Source organism: Anabrus simplex, chromosome 11 (assembly GCF_040414725.1).
Source record: "Anabrus simplex isolate iqAnaSimp1 chromosome 11, ASM4041472v1, whole genome shotgun sequence".
In the NCBI taxonomy this organism is placed as follows: domain Eukaryota; kingdom Metazoa; phylum Arthropoda; class Insecta; order Orthoptera; family Tettigoniidae; genus Anabrus; species Anabrus simplex.
Genome location: NC_090275.1, coordinates 51,390,781 through 51,408,470, shown reverse-complemented (window position 1 = coordinate 51,408,470; position 17,690 = coordinate 51,390,781). Strand labels below are relative to the sequence as shown.

The following is a 17,690-nucleotide window of genomic DNA, read 5'->3' as shown; positions in this document are numbered from 1 at the left end:
GTATGCCGGCCTCTCAATGCTGGGTTCCGTGGTTCAAATCTCAGTCACTCCACATTAGATTTGTGCTGGACAAAGAAAGTGCAGGCAGGACATGATTTTCTCTGTGTACTCTGGTTTTCCCTGTCCTTTCATTCCAGCAACACTCTCCACTCTCCAATAACATTTCATTTAATCTGTCAGTCATTAATCATTGCCCTAGAGGAGTGCGACAGGCTTCGGCAGCCAGCACAATTCCTATCCTCACCACCAGATGGGGGCTTCATACCTTCCGTTCCTGACCCGGAAACAGGCTGTGAATTTTCATTTCCAGACCAAGTCTCTCACTGCCTGTGGCTCCAAGCAGCCTATGCAATGGCCTCCACCATATGAACTAGCCATGAGTCTTGGTAAGTGTGCTAGTTACCAACTGACGAGCCCAAACTGGCTCACTGGGGCAAAATGCTGGCAACAAAGAATTATGAATTTATTAATTCAGGTCAAATAGTTCAGATTCTCTTTGGGAATCAATATCTTCTGAATGCAATGTCGTGGGACCCACAGAAACCCAGTGGGACTGAGCTTGATACGAGTTAACCCGTTGATTGTATGGTGCTAGGGGACGTCAAGATCCAACAGGTTATATGTGATTCCGGAAGACACCTAGAGACAGACCAATTCGAGGAGCTCAAGAGACTGATTATAGAGTTCTGCAACATTCTCACTGTATGGGAGGTGACTAGAGGACTGACAGGGTGTTCGATCCCACTAATACCGGTGATACAATCCCTATCCATCAATCACCGTCTCGGGTACATCTGGCTCAGAAGACAGAGAATGACCAGATGCTGAGCAACATGAAGCAGCATAGGGTGATCGAAGAATCAAAAAATCCAGGGTCATCTCCTGTAAAGAGGAATGGCGAGCTCCACTTCTGCGTCGATTATCAGAAGCTGAATGACATTGCCAAGAAGGACAGCTTTCCATTACTCCAATAGAAGACACAATGGACACCTTACCCAGAGTCCAGTGGTTCTAAACCCTGTACCTAAAATCGAGATATTGGCAGGTGGGACTACACACTGAGAACAGGGAGATGATTATGATCTCTACTATTCAGGGAATGTGGCAGTTCACTGTTATCCCTGCGTAAAACATCTAAGACTTTCGAGTGACCGACGATGCCTGTGTTGACAGGGCAGCTGCCCGATCTACCTAGAGGAAGACATTGTGGTAGGAAGCACATTCCAAGAGCACCTGGGAAATCTTTGGAAAATGTTGCAGACTATCAGGTGCTTGCCTGAAATCAAATCCTGGGAAGTGCCAACTATTCCTGCAGGAAGTACATGACCTAGGCCACGCTGTGTCACTCGATGGAGTAGCCATCAGCCTGGAAAAGCTAGAAGATGTGATGAAGTGGTCTGTGCCAAATGACAAGTGTGTGCTGAGGAGTTTTCTCAGCCTGTGTACCTGCTACTTGGGGTTCACTACTGGCTTAGCCAATATCTTGAAGTCACTCACGCAGCTAACAGATGAGAAGGGGCTTTCCAATGGTCACCAGAGGCAGAGGCCACATTCCCACCATTCAAGGAGTCCCTGTGCTCACCACCTACCTTCGGCTACCCCAAGCCTGGAGAGAAGTTTGTTGATACCGATGCCAGCAATGTGGAGATTGGTGGGGTGCTGTCACAGATACAGGACAGATCAGAAAAGGTGACTGCATATTACAGCCCCTGAACAAAGCTTTTAACACATAGATACAATAGCAGACAGGTTACAGTGGCCGCCAAGCCTGGCCTCATGACCTGAGGGGAGTCAGCTGTATAGAACAACAAAAGGGTGAGTGTTCGGTCTTTCTCATCAACTAACAGGCTAAAATTCAGTTTTGGTTCATTCCAATCATAGTTTGTTTTTCTTCTTCTTCCAGATACTTTTCTTTATTGAACACTGCACACAGGAATTCCACAACTTTTGTTACCATAACAGTTCAATACTTCCTTCTTTTCAACCTTAAGGAATTCTTGAGGATTAACTGTGGAAGCTTATGAACAGCGCATTTTATATTTATCATAAGAAGCAAGAGTTTTACTTTAAAGAGAAAATTTTAAAGTGTGATTGTTGTAATTTGAAGAAACAGTGGATGTTTTTTCTATTTTTAAGACTTTTAAGATTTTGTTCTAAGTATCTTTTAAAAATGTACTCAGTGCATACTCATTAGTTTGATTCTAGGACTTAAAAAGTGTAAAAATACTAGATTGTTGTCAATGTCTGTTACATTTATTTTAGTTTAAACTGTATGAAGCAGCAGAAGATGTCTCCTACGAGATGAAACATGAACTGCATATTAAAAAAATATAATTAATCGCTAAGAGTGATTAAAAATTGTATTGATTGGATGGAAATCCTCAAATCTGTACATTCTGAAAAAACATGGAGTTCACCGTGGTTTGCTAATGTGAACTGTTCTGGAACAACATGGCTGTATGAGAAGCAGTGTGGAGAACAGGGGTTCAACACACTTATGATTAAATCTGTGTCTAGTGGAAAACTCAAATGAGTGAATTTGCGATTAACTGTAAATAGTAGGTCAATAAATACCACTCTGCATAGTAATTTTAGTTTTATGGACCACGATAACCCACCACAGCATATAAATACTTGATACTCTATTCCATAATAACCTAATAAATAAAATTCCTTAACTAAGGACCAGTATTATAATAGAGGATTATACTGCTTGTTAAGTTTACACTTTCATTTACCTGTCAGTTGAATATTATAAATCTTAATCTTCAGTTTAACTAGATAGATTGCCACTAATATACCATTTAAACTGAAGTTTAAAAATACATAACAATGTAACATGACAGAAGAAATGGATTTTCAGGGTATTTTCGGAGTGTCTGAAGAAATACTTAGTGATGATGAAGAAGTGGTTCAAATTACTGAACGACCATAGGCACCATGATTTTTTCGAGTACGGGCACGGTACTTTCATACATGGAATGAAACTAAGTTTTCAAACAGAATTAGGCTAACAGACTGCTATAACAATATTTCAGCAAATTGAAGCTATACTGAAATTCAACTCAAGAGCTTAGGACAAGTATCCTTCCGCACGTGAGCACGTCCCGTTCCCCATTCCCGTCACTGTTCTCCATCTCCGCTACAAGCAGCTTAATGCCGTGCGTCTATCTGACAAGTACTTCATTCTAAAATAGTGAAGCATCAAACGAAATCACAACCTTTCTCATAGCTGTACTTTGATTACGTACCATACCTATTTATTTCTTTATTGACCATGTAAAACCTACAGATTACTGACAAATACCGAGGCAAGAGAAGCAAGGTTTATTTTTATTTCATAATGCGATTTGTGTGAGGCATGTAGGGACTTACAACATAAGTATATGATTCCGCTCTCGTGCAATCACTGTCAGTGGCAGTTTCTCACAGTTCAAAAAGCTGAAAAAACCACCTGTGAGTGGGACTGCAAAATACAATGTTTGCAGGAATGTTGTAAATATTGTAGTCCCATCATTCAGAAGGTAAAAACGAACTCATGATCCCCTCATAACAACACTTCTGCAGGTAGAGGGCGATTACGAACATAAAGCAAAGTACAAATTATTATTATTATTATTATTATTATTATTATTGAATACACCAAGGATTCCATTTCCGTATCGTGCTAAGGCCCTTCCTGTTTTATTTACGGCGAGTGCTGAGCTGACACATCGACCTTTCGCTGGAGACTTGGATTTTCCATGGACTTTAAATTCCACGCAAGCGCCTCAAACACTGTACAAAAAAACGCCGGTCAGATGCGTGGTGTTTTTCAACACGTCTTCTACAGTCCACAGCGGATTCCTATCTCGTGAGCTACTGTAAACGTTTAAAACGATTTGCTTCAGATTTTGTACTTAATTTTTCTCCACTTTTGTTAGCTTTAAAGTATTTCACAGGGGACTCAAGCGTCACAGCATCACCCACGTCTTGCTCACAGCTGGCAGCCATTATGAATACTGAACATGCTGTTGCAGCCAGTATTGCCAACAGTTTTTTTTATGCAAACTTATCAGCAATGGAATGAACTCGAACAAAGCTTACTAAGTACACAGTGCAATAAGATATCAATATTATATTAAATAATTATTATTTTGCTACATACACCACTGGGAACAATAACTATTCATAGCCATCTACGTATGAAATATAAGAGTTGGTAACGAACCCGAATAACATACAACCTGTGATATATTTTCTTCCATATTTATACAGGGCAAAAATTTGAAATTCGTCAAGTCTGTTCACCAGAATATCGAATCAAACTGACAGAAGCTCCTGACTTCAGGAACAAGTAACGAACCTAGGGAACTATTTGGCGCTGCGGAAGCCTTTTCACTGACCAGAAGTCTGACCAACATCAAAGGGACCGCTAAGGTCTTGAGTTGACTCTCAGTATAGAATAAAATATGCAATGAAAAAGTAAGAATGTAAAATTGATGATGTTTTTGGACTGATAATGTAAAACGTGTATATTTTAGAAAACAAAGTAACTTCCTTCTACTTCAAAAATCATGCTCTACAATCTGTCAATCAGCTACAAATAACACTGTGGTTTTATGCCTCCAGTAATATGCTTATGACAATGGGAGATTTTGGAGGAATTCTTAAGGCCACTGTTTCATGGGCTATATTGTGTATGACAGAAGTCGTAGCTTCTCTTGCTTCACAGCACATAAAATTACAAAGGAAAATGACATGTCTAAATAACAGTTTTACAGAACTGTCAAGTTTCCTAGAATTATTGGTGCCAATATCCGTAACCACATCAATATACAGTCTCCTGGAGGAGATTCTGAAAAGCAATACACAAATAGGAAGGAGTTCTTTTCGTGGCTGTGGCTGATACAAATAGAAAAATCAAGAATATTGCAGCAAGATCGCTAGGATTGGCACATAATGCCAATATATTCAACAGTTCACGATAGTGCCCATCTGGTGACCATGATCGTAAAGGAACCAACCCTATATGGTCTGACAATGTGGTCAGTTGCTTCGAGTCCTGTTTGTTGAAACAAATTTTCACCATCAGAATGTTTGCCAGCAGGATGAGAGGTGGTGGTATACAATTTCTAATCACTCGATCAGTGGCAAAAGCCTGGATTACATTCCAAACCTCTCCGTAGTGCTTGTACGGAGTCGGGGCATATTATTTCTTCTTCATTTAGGCCTACAATGGACTATGTGGTTCTTAACTCTTAGTCCAGTATTCCTTCATTTTAGCGCTATGGATGTCTTTTCTTTCTTGAATCCATTTCATTCCTACTCCTGGACGCAGTAGTTTAACTGTTAGTGACTGGAGAGAGTTGGATGTCTCGATTAACTTACTGAACTTTCAGGGCATTTTTTTTTTTAAATTCCTTCATAAGTGGTGAAGGTAAGGCTCTTGGCCCTCTCTTACACTTAACCACATGCTATGCTAAAGGTTAAATTGTCTTTTCTTACAAATTCGTAAGAAGATGATGATGATGATGATGATGATGATGAAGAGTGAGAGCAGATTTTAGCACACAATCTGCTACGAATAAATGAAGTATATAACAGAAATAGGAAGTTCTTTTTGTTAAACGTGCAGGCTGTGGCTGATACAAATAGTAAAATTAAGAATATTGCAGCAAGATGGCCAAGATCAGCACATAATGCCCAGCTATTAATGGTGATTCATGTGTCAGTTGGGGATGTAAAGACTTGAGCTCCCTTCCTACTATCGTATATAACGAACATCATTTATTTAATAATTTATTTAATCTCAATAGCTCCTCTGATGAGGATGACGTCAGGAAGGGCATCTGGTCATAAAAACTTGCTACAAACATTCATCTCACTTCATACTCGACCTCATAGAGAAACAGGACAAGGGTTGGACATACTTAAATACATTCAACAACTCATGACAGAGAGCTCAGTCTGAATCAGGTGTGCATGGCAATTCTCTATTACTGGAAGATTATAGGTATAGCATCAAACCATATCTAATGACACCACTTTTGGCACCTGCTGCTCCTGGGGAACAGATGTCTAATGAATCACAAATAAGAACATGAAATGTTGTTGAAAGGCTCTTTGGAGTCTGGAAACTTCGATTCCCTGTTTTATTTTAAGGCATATAACAAAAACTGAGAACGGCTCAGGTGGTTACTGCAATTTAGCATATTACTGCAAAAGACACGAATGAACCTGAGCCAGATTTGGATCATGAGGTTGAAGAGAGACTACAAGGTACAATGGAAAAGGCACTAGGGACTGAAGTAAACAGAGGTGGAGAATTTGTTAAGGTAATGCTCATTCAAGATTACTTATCAAATTTATTGTAAGCCTTGCATTTTATTAAACTACAGAGTTTTCAGAAAACAAAAGAGAAATGTACTCTCATTACAAAATAACACTCAATTCCGACGTCTTCTTTCAAGATTTTCAGATTGGTAGTTTCCTATAACAAAAACATCATTCCACTGTTGTGTTATAGATATTGTTATAAATTAACATGAACATTGGCATCAAACTATTACAAGATAAAATACATTTCTGTACTAATTGCACAATCAGTTCCATATTTCTTTGGAATTAGTAAAATTTGGACACTGTTTGTTGATTTTATCTGTCATTTTTTTGCCATCAGAAGTAAACAAAACCAAGATCGTATCTTTCCTTCTTAACCTTGGTTTAACTTGGGCAGGATATTATAAGACTTGACATAGGTTTAAACTCTAGTTACAGTTAGCTCAATAGTCATAGAAATGATATAGACTTTTGGGCTTATGCTGTGTCAAGAAAATAAGGTGAAATTCTTTAAGATTCACAGAGAACTTTGCTCTGCGCCTTCAGAAGAAAATCTCGACTGTTCACGAGGAAGACTACTCCAAGAACGAAGTTTGAATTTAGACGTTAATTACAGAAGAGGAAGTGGTAAGTTCATTCATCACTAGATGGCTCACTGTACGCGGTACAGTGCTAGCAATCGAAGCGGAAAATAACGGAACTATCAGAATCCGTCAGAGGGAGTCGCATAACATAACAGGTGTACACACGTTTCATTCCAGGCTTGTGTCAATGTCATACTGACTGATTCTGATGGTTCCGTCAGCTTCTGCTTCGATTGCTAGCGCTGTACCATATGCGGTGAGCCATCTGGTGATGAATGATCATACTGCTTCCACTTGTAGTATTAAGGTCTAAATTCAAACTTCATTCTTGGAGAAGTCTTCCTCATAAACAGCCGAGATTTTCTTCTGAAGACGCAGAGCAAAATTCTCTGCGAAACGTAAAGAATTTGACCTTATTTTCTCGACATGGCCTAAGCCCAAAAGCCTATATCATGCCTATAAGTATGGGCCATGAAAGCATCAATGGTAACTCAATATTCAGTTTAAACCTTTATTATAATATACCAGCCCAAAGCAAAGCAATGTACAAGACCAGAGAAACTGTGTGTTAAATTTAGAGACTATGGACAGACGACAATCAAAGTTACCAGCCTGACAGTTTTCACCAAATTCAGATCAGAAATTAATGATGTAAAAGGTGCATCCAGATATGCAGAGGTGAATGATCAGGCCCTGCAGAGCAAATACACAACTGATTGAGCAAATGCCAGCAGTCTTCAGGAAACTGACTATCAACATCCAGTTGTATAAGTAACAGTAATGAGCATACAAGTTAGTCTGTAAATGTTTAAACTGAATATTCTTATGTTCATTTTAAGAATAGTGGGTGGACCATTGGCAATGAACACACTGTTCAACCAAATATGATAATATACTCCTCAAAATCAAATAGCAAAACCAATGACAGCAAAAACTGTATAATTCAGAAGGCAGTGATAATGAGATGACGACTTCAGTCATAAAATAAAGAAAATGTAGTAACAGGTTGATGGAAATGAGTGAAGTACATCTGGAGAGGGAGAGTTCCAGCAAACCAGAGATGGATGGAGCAGATTATGGCACAATTGGAGTTAGAAATCCTTGGGACTAGTGTGAGGTGTTCGCTAGTGTTGGCTGCGTGAAGCAAACTGGCGAGTAACCTTATTGCTGCTTCTAGTGTTGTATGTGTCTCCCTACTTTCAAGAATATAGTTACTCTTTAATGAGTCCACCATTGGTGTCCTACGTTGTATACGATTAATTTTACTGCTGCGTGTAAATACGGACTAGTTCAACTTGTGTTTCCTTCTGGCATTGTGTTTGGCTCTCCTACAGAATTCCTAACTACTGGAGTTCACGTCATATCAAATTTGTTTTGTCGCCATGCGCCTTTTAACTGGTTCAGTTTGACTCGTACTATTCAATAAACTCTATTTCAACTTTTGTTTTTGCTCAATTTAAAGAACTCCATCGTCAATAATTAATCCACGCTTCACGCATTGACATATATTTTAGGGTCCACTATACCTATTTTTTTACTTTAACAACCTCATGATTGTTTTAACTTTACAGACTACCATCGTTCAATGTATTCCACTACAAATACTTGCTGTAATCTGTACATATTGTTACAATTTCAAGTCTAATGTTATCATTTTACTTTTTATTACGGCATTGTCACTCTTAACATTTTTTATCATTTCAGCTCAGGGCCCTGACCTAATCTTTGTAAATTAACGGCTGATGATGTTCGCTATGTCGAACGAAACATGTTCCATTATTTAAGACACCTCATGATTATTTTATAATTCAATGAGTAATGTATTGTATTGAGTAGGTGGTTGTTATTAAAAGAATTTTATAATTTTAATGTTTTCCAAGCAGCGACTCGCACATTAGCACATATTTTCTAATTCCAATAGTCTGAACACACATATCAAGTTTCATTCTTAAAAACCGTGGCATGCATTTCCATTTATTTACTTCAAATGGTGTCACTTAACCTAGGTTTACCGTGCATGTATTATGAAAAAATATTTCAAGCTCCCTGTAGAATAACGATAACATTTTCACTATAAATTTACATGGGAACAGCCTTTTTGAAATTTAACAAGATGCGAAAGTTCATAACCTAACCTCTGAAATTAGTTATACACATTGTTGTATCTTGAAAAGGAGAAATATCACATTCTTATTTTATTTCAGTACATAGTATTAAAACTAAGCAATCGTTTACTTCAGCCTTTATTTCTAAGGAGTAACAACTGCTGTCATTGCACTTATTGCAAGAACATGTTATCCCAGTGTTTGTTTACAGACCAGTCGGAGTTGTGAGGAGACCTCACGCTCGATCAAGATCGACTCGCTTGCATGTAGCGAAAAATCGATATGCAAGATGATCGATTACATTCAATATAAAGGCTGGAGTAGTGTACGAATATTGATAACAGATAAAAATTAACACGCCCGAATTTGCCCGTAATAACGGATGAATCAGTAAAAAGGGTTCTCATTGTAACAAAAAAAAAAAATACTGCACAGATTAATATAGGAATTTTCAAGGGTTATAATAACACCGTCATTAAAACGGGGTTTCTCTTCTACAACAGCAGCCACGGTCGGATGTGTATCGGAATCTCACTTTAGCTCTAAGTGCCCGCACTCTAAATTCCTCTTCTGCCTTGAATCATCCTTAGCAAGCTTATGGAGTCTTTTTCATAGGTTCTTAATGTCCCATAACCAAAACTAACAGAAATAAATATTTGATAATTTTAACATTTCCTTAATGCCAAACGCGGGTTTTGCCCTATTGTAAATGATGTTAAATCGAATATAAAATTGCATTGCTCTTGTGGAATAATTTTCAGAACTGGAAATTTCTCCCATTAAATGCAGGTTTACGCTAAATTGAGGGCACGCAAAATTGGGGATATACTGTATTATTCTTATTGCAGCATTTGTGTATCAAAAAGGTATAATGGGCTGGAGACTCAGTATCTAGAATATTTGTTACTTTATCATAGTTTCCCCATCTAACATTCATTATCTTGGTTTTGTTAAATTTAATATCTCTTCCAGATCACTCTTTTTGCACCATACTAACATTTGTTCCAAAATTTCGAGTAACTGACATCAAGAAAATAAATGAAACCTTGAGTATATTTAACCTTTCTATGAAGTAATAGAGTAAATAGTATACACTACTGAAATATTTGGCCTTTGAACAAGTGAGTGGATGTAAAGCATATAAATGACGACAAATATAGCTCTAATATGAAGCTTTAGTGTTGTCTTCATCATCATTTCATCCTCATCAAGACGCGCAGGTCGCCTACGGGAGTCAAATCAAAAGACCTGCATCTGGCGAGCTGAACTTGTCCTTGGACACTTCCGGCACTAAAAGCCATACGCCATTTCATTTCATACTGACAGGAGTCATGGAGACAACTACTACATGCAAACCTGTGGTGACGTAAACACTGGTACATGTCCTCGGCCACCACCTGTTCGGCTCATCTCAAGACGTGCGCCATCATAAAATATGAAGTCCTATTACCAATGCTTTCCATTACGAAGGTTGGGAGGTTTACAAGGAAGTACACAAAGAGCTGATATTCTATTTACTGATAAGAAAGAAACTTGCTTTCATTCCTGACCCAACAATATGGCTGCAATTAAACTAACAACAGCCTACCGAGCTCGATAGCTGTAGCCGCTTAAGTGCGGCCCCACTGTCGACAGCCCTGAAAATGGTTTTCCATTTTCTGCACCAGGCAAATGCTGGGGCTGTACCTTAATTAAGGCCACGGCTTGTGACAGTGTGTCCGCTGTAATTCTCAAGAAAAATTTCCAGACTTTTTGCTGACTTATTCCGACCAAAATTTTAAGTTTTCTTGACCAAACAACGAATAGCGAAATGAAGAAATTTATGCCACCTCATTTGGACGAATTCCCTTTCAAACAAAAAAACAAAAGGCAAGGCAACCCAGACATGGCATAACTCTTTCCAGTTCCTGGTTTTCATTTATCTTTTTAATTCATTTTATTTTATAAACCATGAAAATTACAAAACATCTCTTAAAATTAAAAACCCAACACAGCCAAGAACAACACTAACTTTACAATTGTCATAAAAATGTTAAAACATATAAAACCACATAAAACAAATGATTCAATGTCACCCCAAATGTTTTGATTCTGATATTAGGAATGGTCATAACTGAAGAGATTAGAAATAAAATAACTCTGAGCATAGTATAAGATTTTCCATCTGGCAAGTCACTTTCACTGAAAGTCTATAAACATCTATCTTAAAAGCTACTTTTCATTCTTTCTCGAAACTGTGACAATTATACACTTCAACCCTCTATATGCCAAGTGGGTGGCAAATCATTCTGATGTCGAACTATCATCCAGGACAGTGAGGCAATAAGAAAGTGACCATAAAAATTCACAAGCGTCAACCACCCAAAATAACTGCTGCTATAATCTGGGTTACGGCAGGTTTAAGACAAATTATTTTTGTCTCATGTTCCATCATTGGGGAAAATTCCCAGACTTTTCCAGAAATCAGACTGATTTTCCTGACCACATTGCCCTTCGCTGTCTTTTCAATGACTTTCCAGAATGTGGACACCCTGTCAAGAAATAGCCGGCTTACTGTCAGTGTCCTCATAGATCATACTGCGTGAAATCTACCCCTTTATGTTCATTAGTGGGAGTGAGAGGACTTCTACCAGTGTTGATAGATGGCGTATGTCTACCCGTTAGCCTGTTTCTTGATATGGGGTTGGGGATGAGGTGAGTTGAAATTATATGGCATATTTTTATGGCCGGATGCTCTTTCTGTCACCAACCTCAGTTGAGGAGCTAATAAAGAAGAAATAAATGATTGTGAATGAATTGGGTAAGGAGGTGGAAGCAATCACCTGTGGCTAATGAATAGGAACTGTCCCAGCATTTGCCTGGAAATGAAAATGGGAAACCATAGAAAACCATTCTTAGGACAGTCGACAATGGGGTTCGAACCCATACATCTTCGGCAAGATGAGGGTCAGCCCTCCTCCTGAGAACCCATCTTTATTCTCAGCAATACCATATATTTCACGATGTGTCTTATGAAAAGCCTGTTGAGGGTCAGTTTCTCTAGAAAATAATAGTACTTATGTCAAAACATAGAGACAGCTTGTAACAAAGGTTACAAAACTCTTACCATAAATATGAAACAAGAAATTGCTAAGAAAATACATGCAAGAAAATAGGGAGGAAATTCTTACCTCTTTTTTGAATGTCATGAAATGACTGAGTCCTTCGATTCGGTAAAGTGATTGCTATGTTAGCTTCTCTTGCTCTTCGACTGAATGTGCTATCAGCTTGCTGCAAAATGTAAAAAAGATATAAGAAAAACTAAGAAGGATTCAATATAAATGTATATTTAAAAGAAGATAATACTGATTAATATATTCATATTGGTTAAAGCAGCAAGAAAATTTGAGGAAGGAAAAATGAAAGTGATGATGTTTGCAGATGACTTGTTAGTGTGGGGAGAAAAAGAAAGAGGATATCCAGGAACAGTTAGTTAGATTCATGGGAAGATGAGGTGGAACAATACAGAATGAAATTTAATGCCAAAAAGAGCGAGATAGTTATCACAACTAGAAAGAAGGAGAGAGCTATGAGAGGAATAATGCTTGGAGGGAAACAGCTTAGGAAGGTAGAGAGTTTCAAGTACCTGGAAAGTATCACAGAGAAAAGTGAAAGAAATGATAAGGAAATAATCAATCATGGAAGACAAGCGGGAGCATTCCTGAAAAGTGCCAGAAGCTGGTTTGGAGCAAGGATGATCCTCAGAGAAGACAAATAGTGAGATACAGGACGTATTATATACCTATTTGGACTACGCAGCAGAAACTTGGGTAATGAGGCAGAGAGCCGTGACTAGGATACAGGCAAGTGAAATGAGATTTCTGAGAAGCAGGATAGGAGTGACAAGAATGGATAAGATGAGAAATGAGAAGGTCATAGTTATAGTAAAAGTAAAAGACGAGCCACAACAGAACAGGATAGACGCATCTAGACTTAGATGGTATGGACACATGAGGAGAATGACAGAGGAAAGGATACCGAGGAGGATACACGAAATGGAGATAACTGGAAAATGACCCAGGGGAAGACCAAGAGAAAGGTGGACAAAAAAAAAAGAGTGGAAGAGTGTGTACAGAAAAGAGGAGAGGACTGGGCAAGAGTGATGAAGGAGAAGTGGTGGGAAGGCAGAGAAGATGGAGAGGCTTAAGTTCCAAGCAGACCTGGCCAACAAGTGGAAACTGCATATGATGATGATATTCATATTCATATTGGACGACATTGTGAAGGAGACAAAGGTAAAATATCAGAACAGGGAACTGAAGACAGTGCTGTTTGTAGGGGATATTGTGGTGTGGGGAGCAAACAGACAGGAAGTCTGGCAACTCGACATATTGAGTGGGATTATTGAAAATTATGGAAACAAAGTCAGTGTGGAGAAGAGCTGACTAGAGGAGAAAGATAAGGTAAAGGAATTATAAAGAGACAAAACTCCTGAAATTGTGGAGAGCTTCAAGTACTTAGGAAATAAAAAAATTCAACAGGAAAATGCATTCTACCAGAGTGTGAGAAGCCTGATGTGGAGGAAGTACCGATGAAGTGTAAAAAAGTGGTTTAAGATGTATTTTGTCTAGAGGGAAGCTACAGAATACAGCAGTACCAACAAAGCTAAGCCATTTTAAATATTATTACAAGGCTATATAAGTCAATCATCTAGACTGCCATCCTTGTAACATTTTATAGGCTGCTACTGCCCTTTCAATGAACCATTTGTTAGTCTGGTTACTGTGGTCTTGTCCACATATTCAGTCGTTGTTTGTGATGTTTATTTATTTATTTATTTATGATTTATGACTGGGACAGAATTCTACCAACCAACTTCCTCTTTCATTTCTTTGTCCCAGTTCAAATTCTCCTACTACATTACGTTGTCTTCCTTGGCCTACCACTGCATTCTCCCATCACAATTAGATTCTCATTTCCTTTAACATATTGTATTAAATGTCTCTTAATTTATTCTTTTGATTTCTTCATCATCTGCTGAACTAGCAGGCATATAGTCCTGCACTGCTGTGGTGGGCACTGGCTTGGTGTTTATCTTGACAATAATAATCCATTCACTATATTGGCTGATGGTCATAGCAGCTTACCTGCTGCCCTGTTTTCTTAATCGTTATTAAATGAACTTCCGCACATCACCCGTTTGATTTTGTGTTGATAATTCTGTAGTAGCCTGACCAAAAATCTTGCTTTTTCTGTCAACACATTTACTTCATTTATAACAACTACATCTAACTTTAGTCTATCCATTTCCCTTTTCAGATTCTCTAACCTACCACCATGATTCAGGCTTCTAACTTTTCATGCTTAGACTCTCAGAATGTCAGTATTCACCTTCCTGATGATTTCCCACCTCTCGCATAGTCCCCATCAAGAGATCCGAATGGGGAATTATTTTCCCTACAGAGTATTTTACCCCGGAGAAAGCAATGATCAGTATACAAGAACCTCGTTTATCCAGATTAAGTGGGACCAGAACTGATCCAGATCATAAAGAATCTGGACAATCCAGAAAAAAACAAAACAAAAAAAACCCAAATAGAGTACATGTTATATAACCCATTAACAGTAATACCTATTTTTCAATTGTACAAAAAATATAAGAACACTTTTCTTAGATTTATGACTGTTTTATGCACTAAAATAATGTGCGAGTTTTTTCTGTTTTACATTTGTTTTACTAACGTTTTACTAACATCAGTTCTGCTGGTGTGGTTTCAGTCTGGGATTCTAAATTGGCTATCAGTTTGTCTAGCTGCATTGTTGCCTCTCTATGAGTCATTGTTTCTTGTGATGGAGTGCCGGTTTCATTTTCGAATTCACCATCACTCTCATCATTAGCTGCCGAGGAACAAGCGGCACTAATTTCTTCATTTGCCATTATGCCGTAGCCTGAATTACAGTCATTTTTCAACCAGTCATTTACGTAGTTCTCATCTACGTCCGAGCATCCAGGAATGCGTGCAAATGTGTCACGGAACTCAGAAGAATCCACAACGTCACAAACCTTAGTCGTAGATGCACGGATAGAAGGCTATAGATGTTTCCAAGACATTTTAATTGTCATTTCACTAACTTGATCCCATGCAGATGCGATCATATAAATAATGTCTTTCATATTTATCAATTTATCACTGAAATTACAACCATATTCCCCTTCTTCTTCAATCAATTTGCTGAGCAGCTACCTCTTGTATAACTGCTTGATGTTTTCCAATACATCTTGGTCCATTGATTGCAACAGAGCTGTGTCATTAGGTGGCAGAAATTTCACTCGGATATCACCACTGACCAACTCTTCTACTCCCGGATGCGACGGCGCATTGTCAGTGAACAAAATGGCCTTCAGTGGCAAACCCTGTTTCGTTAAAAACCTTTTAACGTTTAGCATAGTCTTCTTGGAACCAGTTTTTGAAAGTTCCACTTTCCATCCATACATTCTTTTGGGATGTGTAAGAAACCGGCAAGGCAGTTCGATTCACATTTTTAACCGGCAAGACAGTTCAATTCACATTTTTAAGAGCACAGGGATTTTTTGATTTCCCTATTAACAGGAGAGAAAATTTATGTCGTCCACATGCATTGACACATGCCATAATTGTAATGCAATCTTTACTTCTTTTATAACCCCTTACCGATTCATCTAATTTACTATTAATAATCTTGACCATAGTGGTCGGTATTTGATCCGTATTGACTTGATCACAACAAATATGTAGGTGGAGGTCTGCCTAGTCAATACTAAATATTAATTATTTATATTTATTTACATAAATCTAGTACATGTTTCGGGAATCTAGATGCATTCCCTTCATCAGCTAGTAAAATTAAAATTCCTGTACACAAAAAGACCTAATTAAAAGGGGGGCCCCCATTAAGACATCCAAAACTATTGCCTATACAATTTAACATTTTAAAAATCAAAGTGTGGATGCATGGAATTAAATTCCATCTACTTGAATAGGATAAAACACAATAGAATAGAGTCTGTATGCATTAAAATATTGAGCACTATGTTCTTGTGGCGTTAGATCACTGTGTACTTGAAGATCTGATCATTTCTTGTAAAATTCAATTGGAGTTGAGAATAAAAGAATAGTGCAAAAACTTATTATCATGCCGAAACCATCCGATAATGGGCGTGTTATGCAGCCAGGTGATGTGAGCTTAAATGTTAAATTGTATAGGCAATAGTTTTGGATGTCTTAATGCCCCCCCCCCCCCTTTTATTAGGTCTCTTTCTGTACAGGAATTTTAATTTTAATTTGACTAGCAGATGAAGGGAATGCATATAGATTCCCGAAACATGTATTAGATTTATGTAAATAAATATAATTAATATTTAGTATTGACTAGGCAGACCATCCACCTACATATTTGTTGTCAATTGGGGTCAAAAAGTGTTACTATCAGAATGGTGGTAATGAAAAACAGAGGCATACACAGTAGAACCTCGATAATTCAAAATCAGTTCGTTAAAAAATCCCGCTTAATTCGAAGAAGCTCTCGTTCCTGGAAACATGAGGTACAGTTTTGCATGTTATTTAAATGGTTTAATTCAAAATACAGATAATTCGTAATTCAAAGAACAATGTCGGTCCCATTACCGAAATTCAAACTTTTCATTCAAAACTGCCTTTATATTAATTTTTTTCCCCCAGAGTAATTTAAATTTGAAATTTATCTGCATCATGATAGAACGCACCTTCCGGAACGTGCTAGGCTAGATTTCAGTACTTTCACTCACTTCGGTGTGTCTACAGTGGACTTCATATTTGCTAAGTTCAAGTAAAATCGTAATTCTTTTGTATTCAGCGTTTTAAGGAACGCAGTAATATCACGTAGCAGGCAGTGTGCGGAGGAGCAGAATCCGTGAATACTGGCGAACAAGCGTGGCTCATATAATCAATTCGTACGTACCGAATAATACTGTCAATGCCGATGAAACTGCACTGTTTTTTTTAAATGCCGAGTCCAAACGGACTTATGTTTTTATAGGAGGGAAGTGCCAGCCGGGAAATCGCACAAGGGGAGTCATTGCACTATGTTGCAATGCACAGAGAAGCGAAAGACTTCTTCCCCTCATCATATGGAAGTTCAATAAGCCATGATGTTTTAAGGGGCATCGGGCACTTTCCGTGTTAGTACAGGACATCTCAAATGCATTCAGTACAGTAATCTAATGAATAAAGGATTTGCACAAGGGAGCCAGCATAATTTGTCCTCTTCTTTGAATTGCATGTTTTTTCCTTTCGATGCGTGAGGTTATGTTTGCCAGTGATTTATCCAAGAGCATTATTTCAATAATGTAAATACACCTTGTTGAATACATTTCAGGAATAGTTTTTTCCAAGGCATTTGAAAGGTTTAAACTGTGAATCAAGGTTAATTTCATGCAGTACGGGTCTTGGAATATTTTTGACGTGGCAAGGGTTGGCATTTCTGAATTACGAGTTGGCGGTTAATTCGAAATCACGTAATTCGAAGTCTGATTTTTGCATCCCAACAACTTTGAATTAACAAGGTTTTACTGTAGTAATGTTTTATATATATACTTGCTAATGGAACTAAACTTCCACCGCACATTCTCTTGAAGAGAAAGACACTTCCGAAAGAAAATCTAACTGCTGGTGTTATCGTCAGA

The 17,690-nt window shown here is 38.1% G+C and overlaps 1 protein-coding gene across 2 annotated transcripts in view; it reads right to left on the bottom strand.

Moving 5' to 3' along the window:
• The window catches only part of Nab2 (Nuclear polyadenosine RNA-binding 2), a 129,463-nt gene that overhangs the window by 50,027 nt on the left and 61,746 nt on the right, over positions 1–17,690 (bottom strand). For both annotated transcript variants that reach the window (XM_067155409.2, XM_067155410.2), the window contains exon 8: positions 12,181–12,280. In XM_067155409.2, coding sequence (XP_067011510.2) covers positions 12,181–12,280 — 100 coding nt within the window. The remainder of the gene's footprint in view (positions 1–12,180; positions 12,281–17,690) is intronic.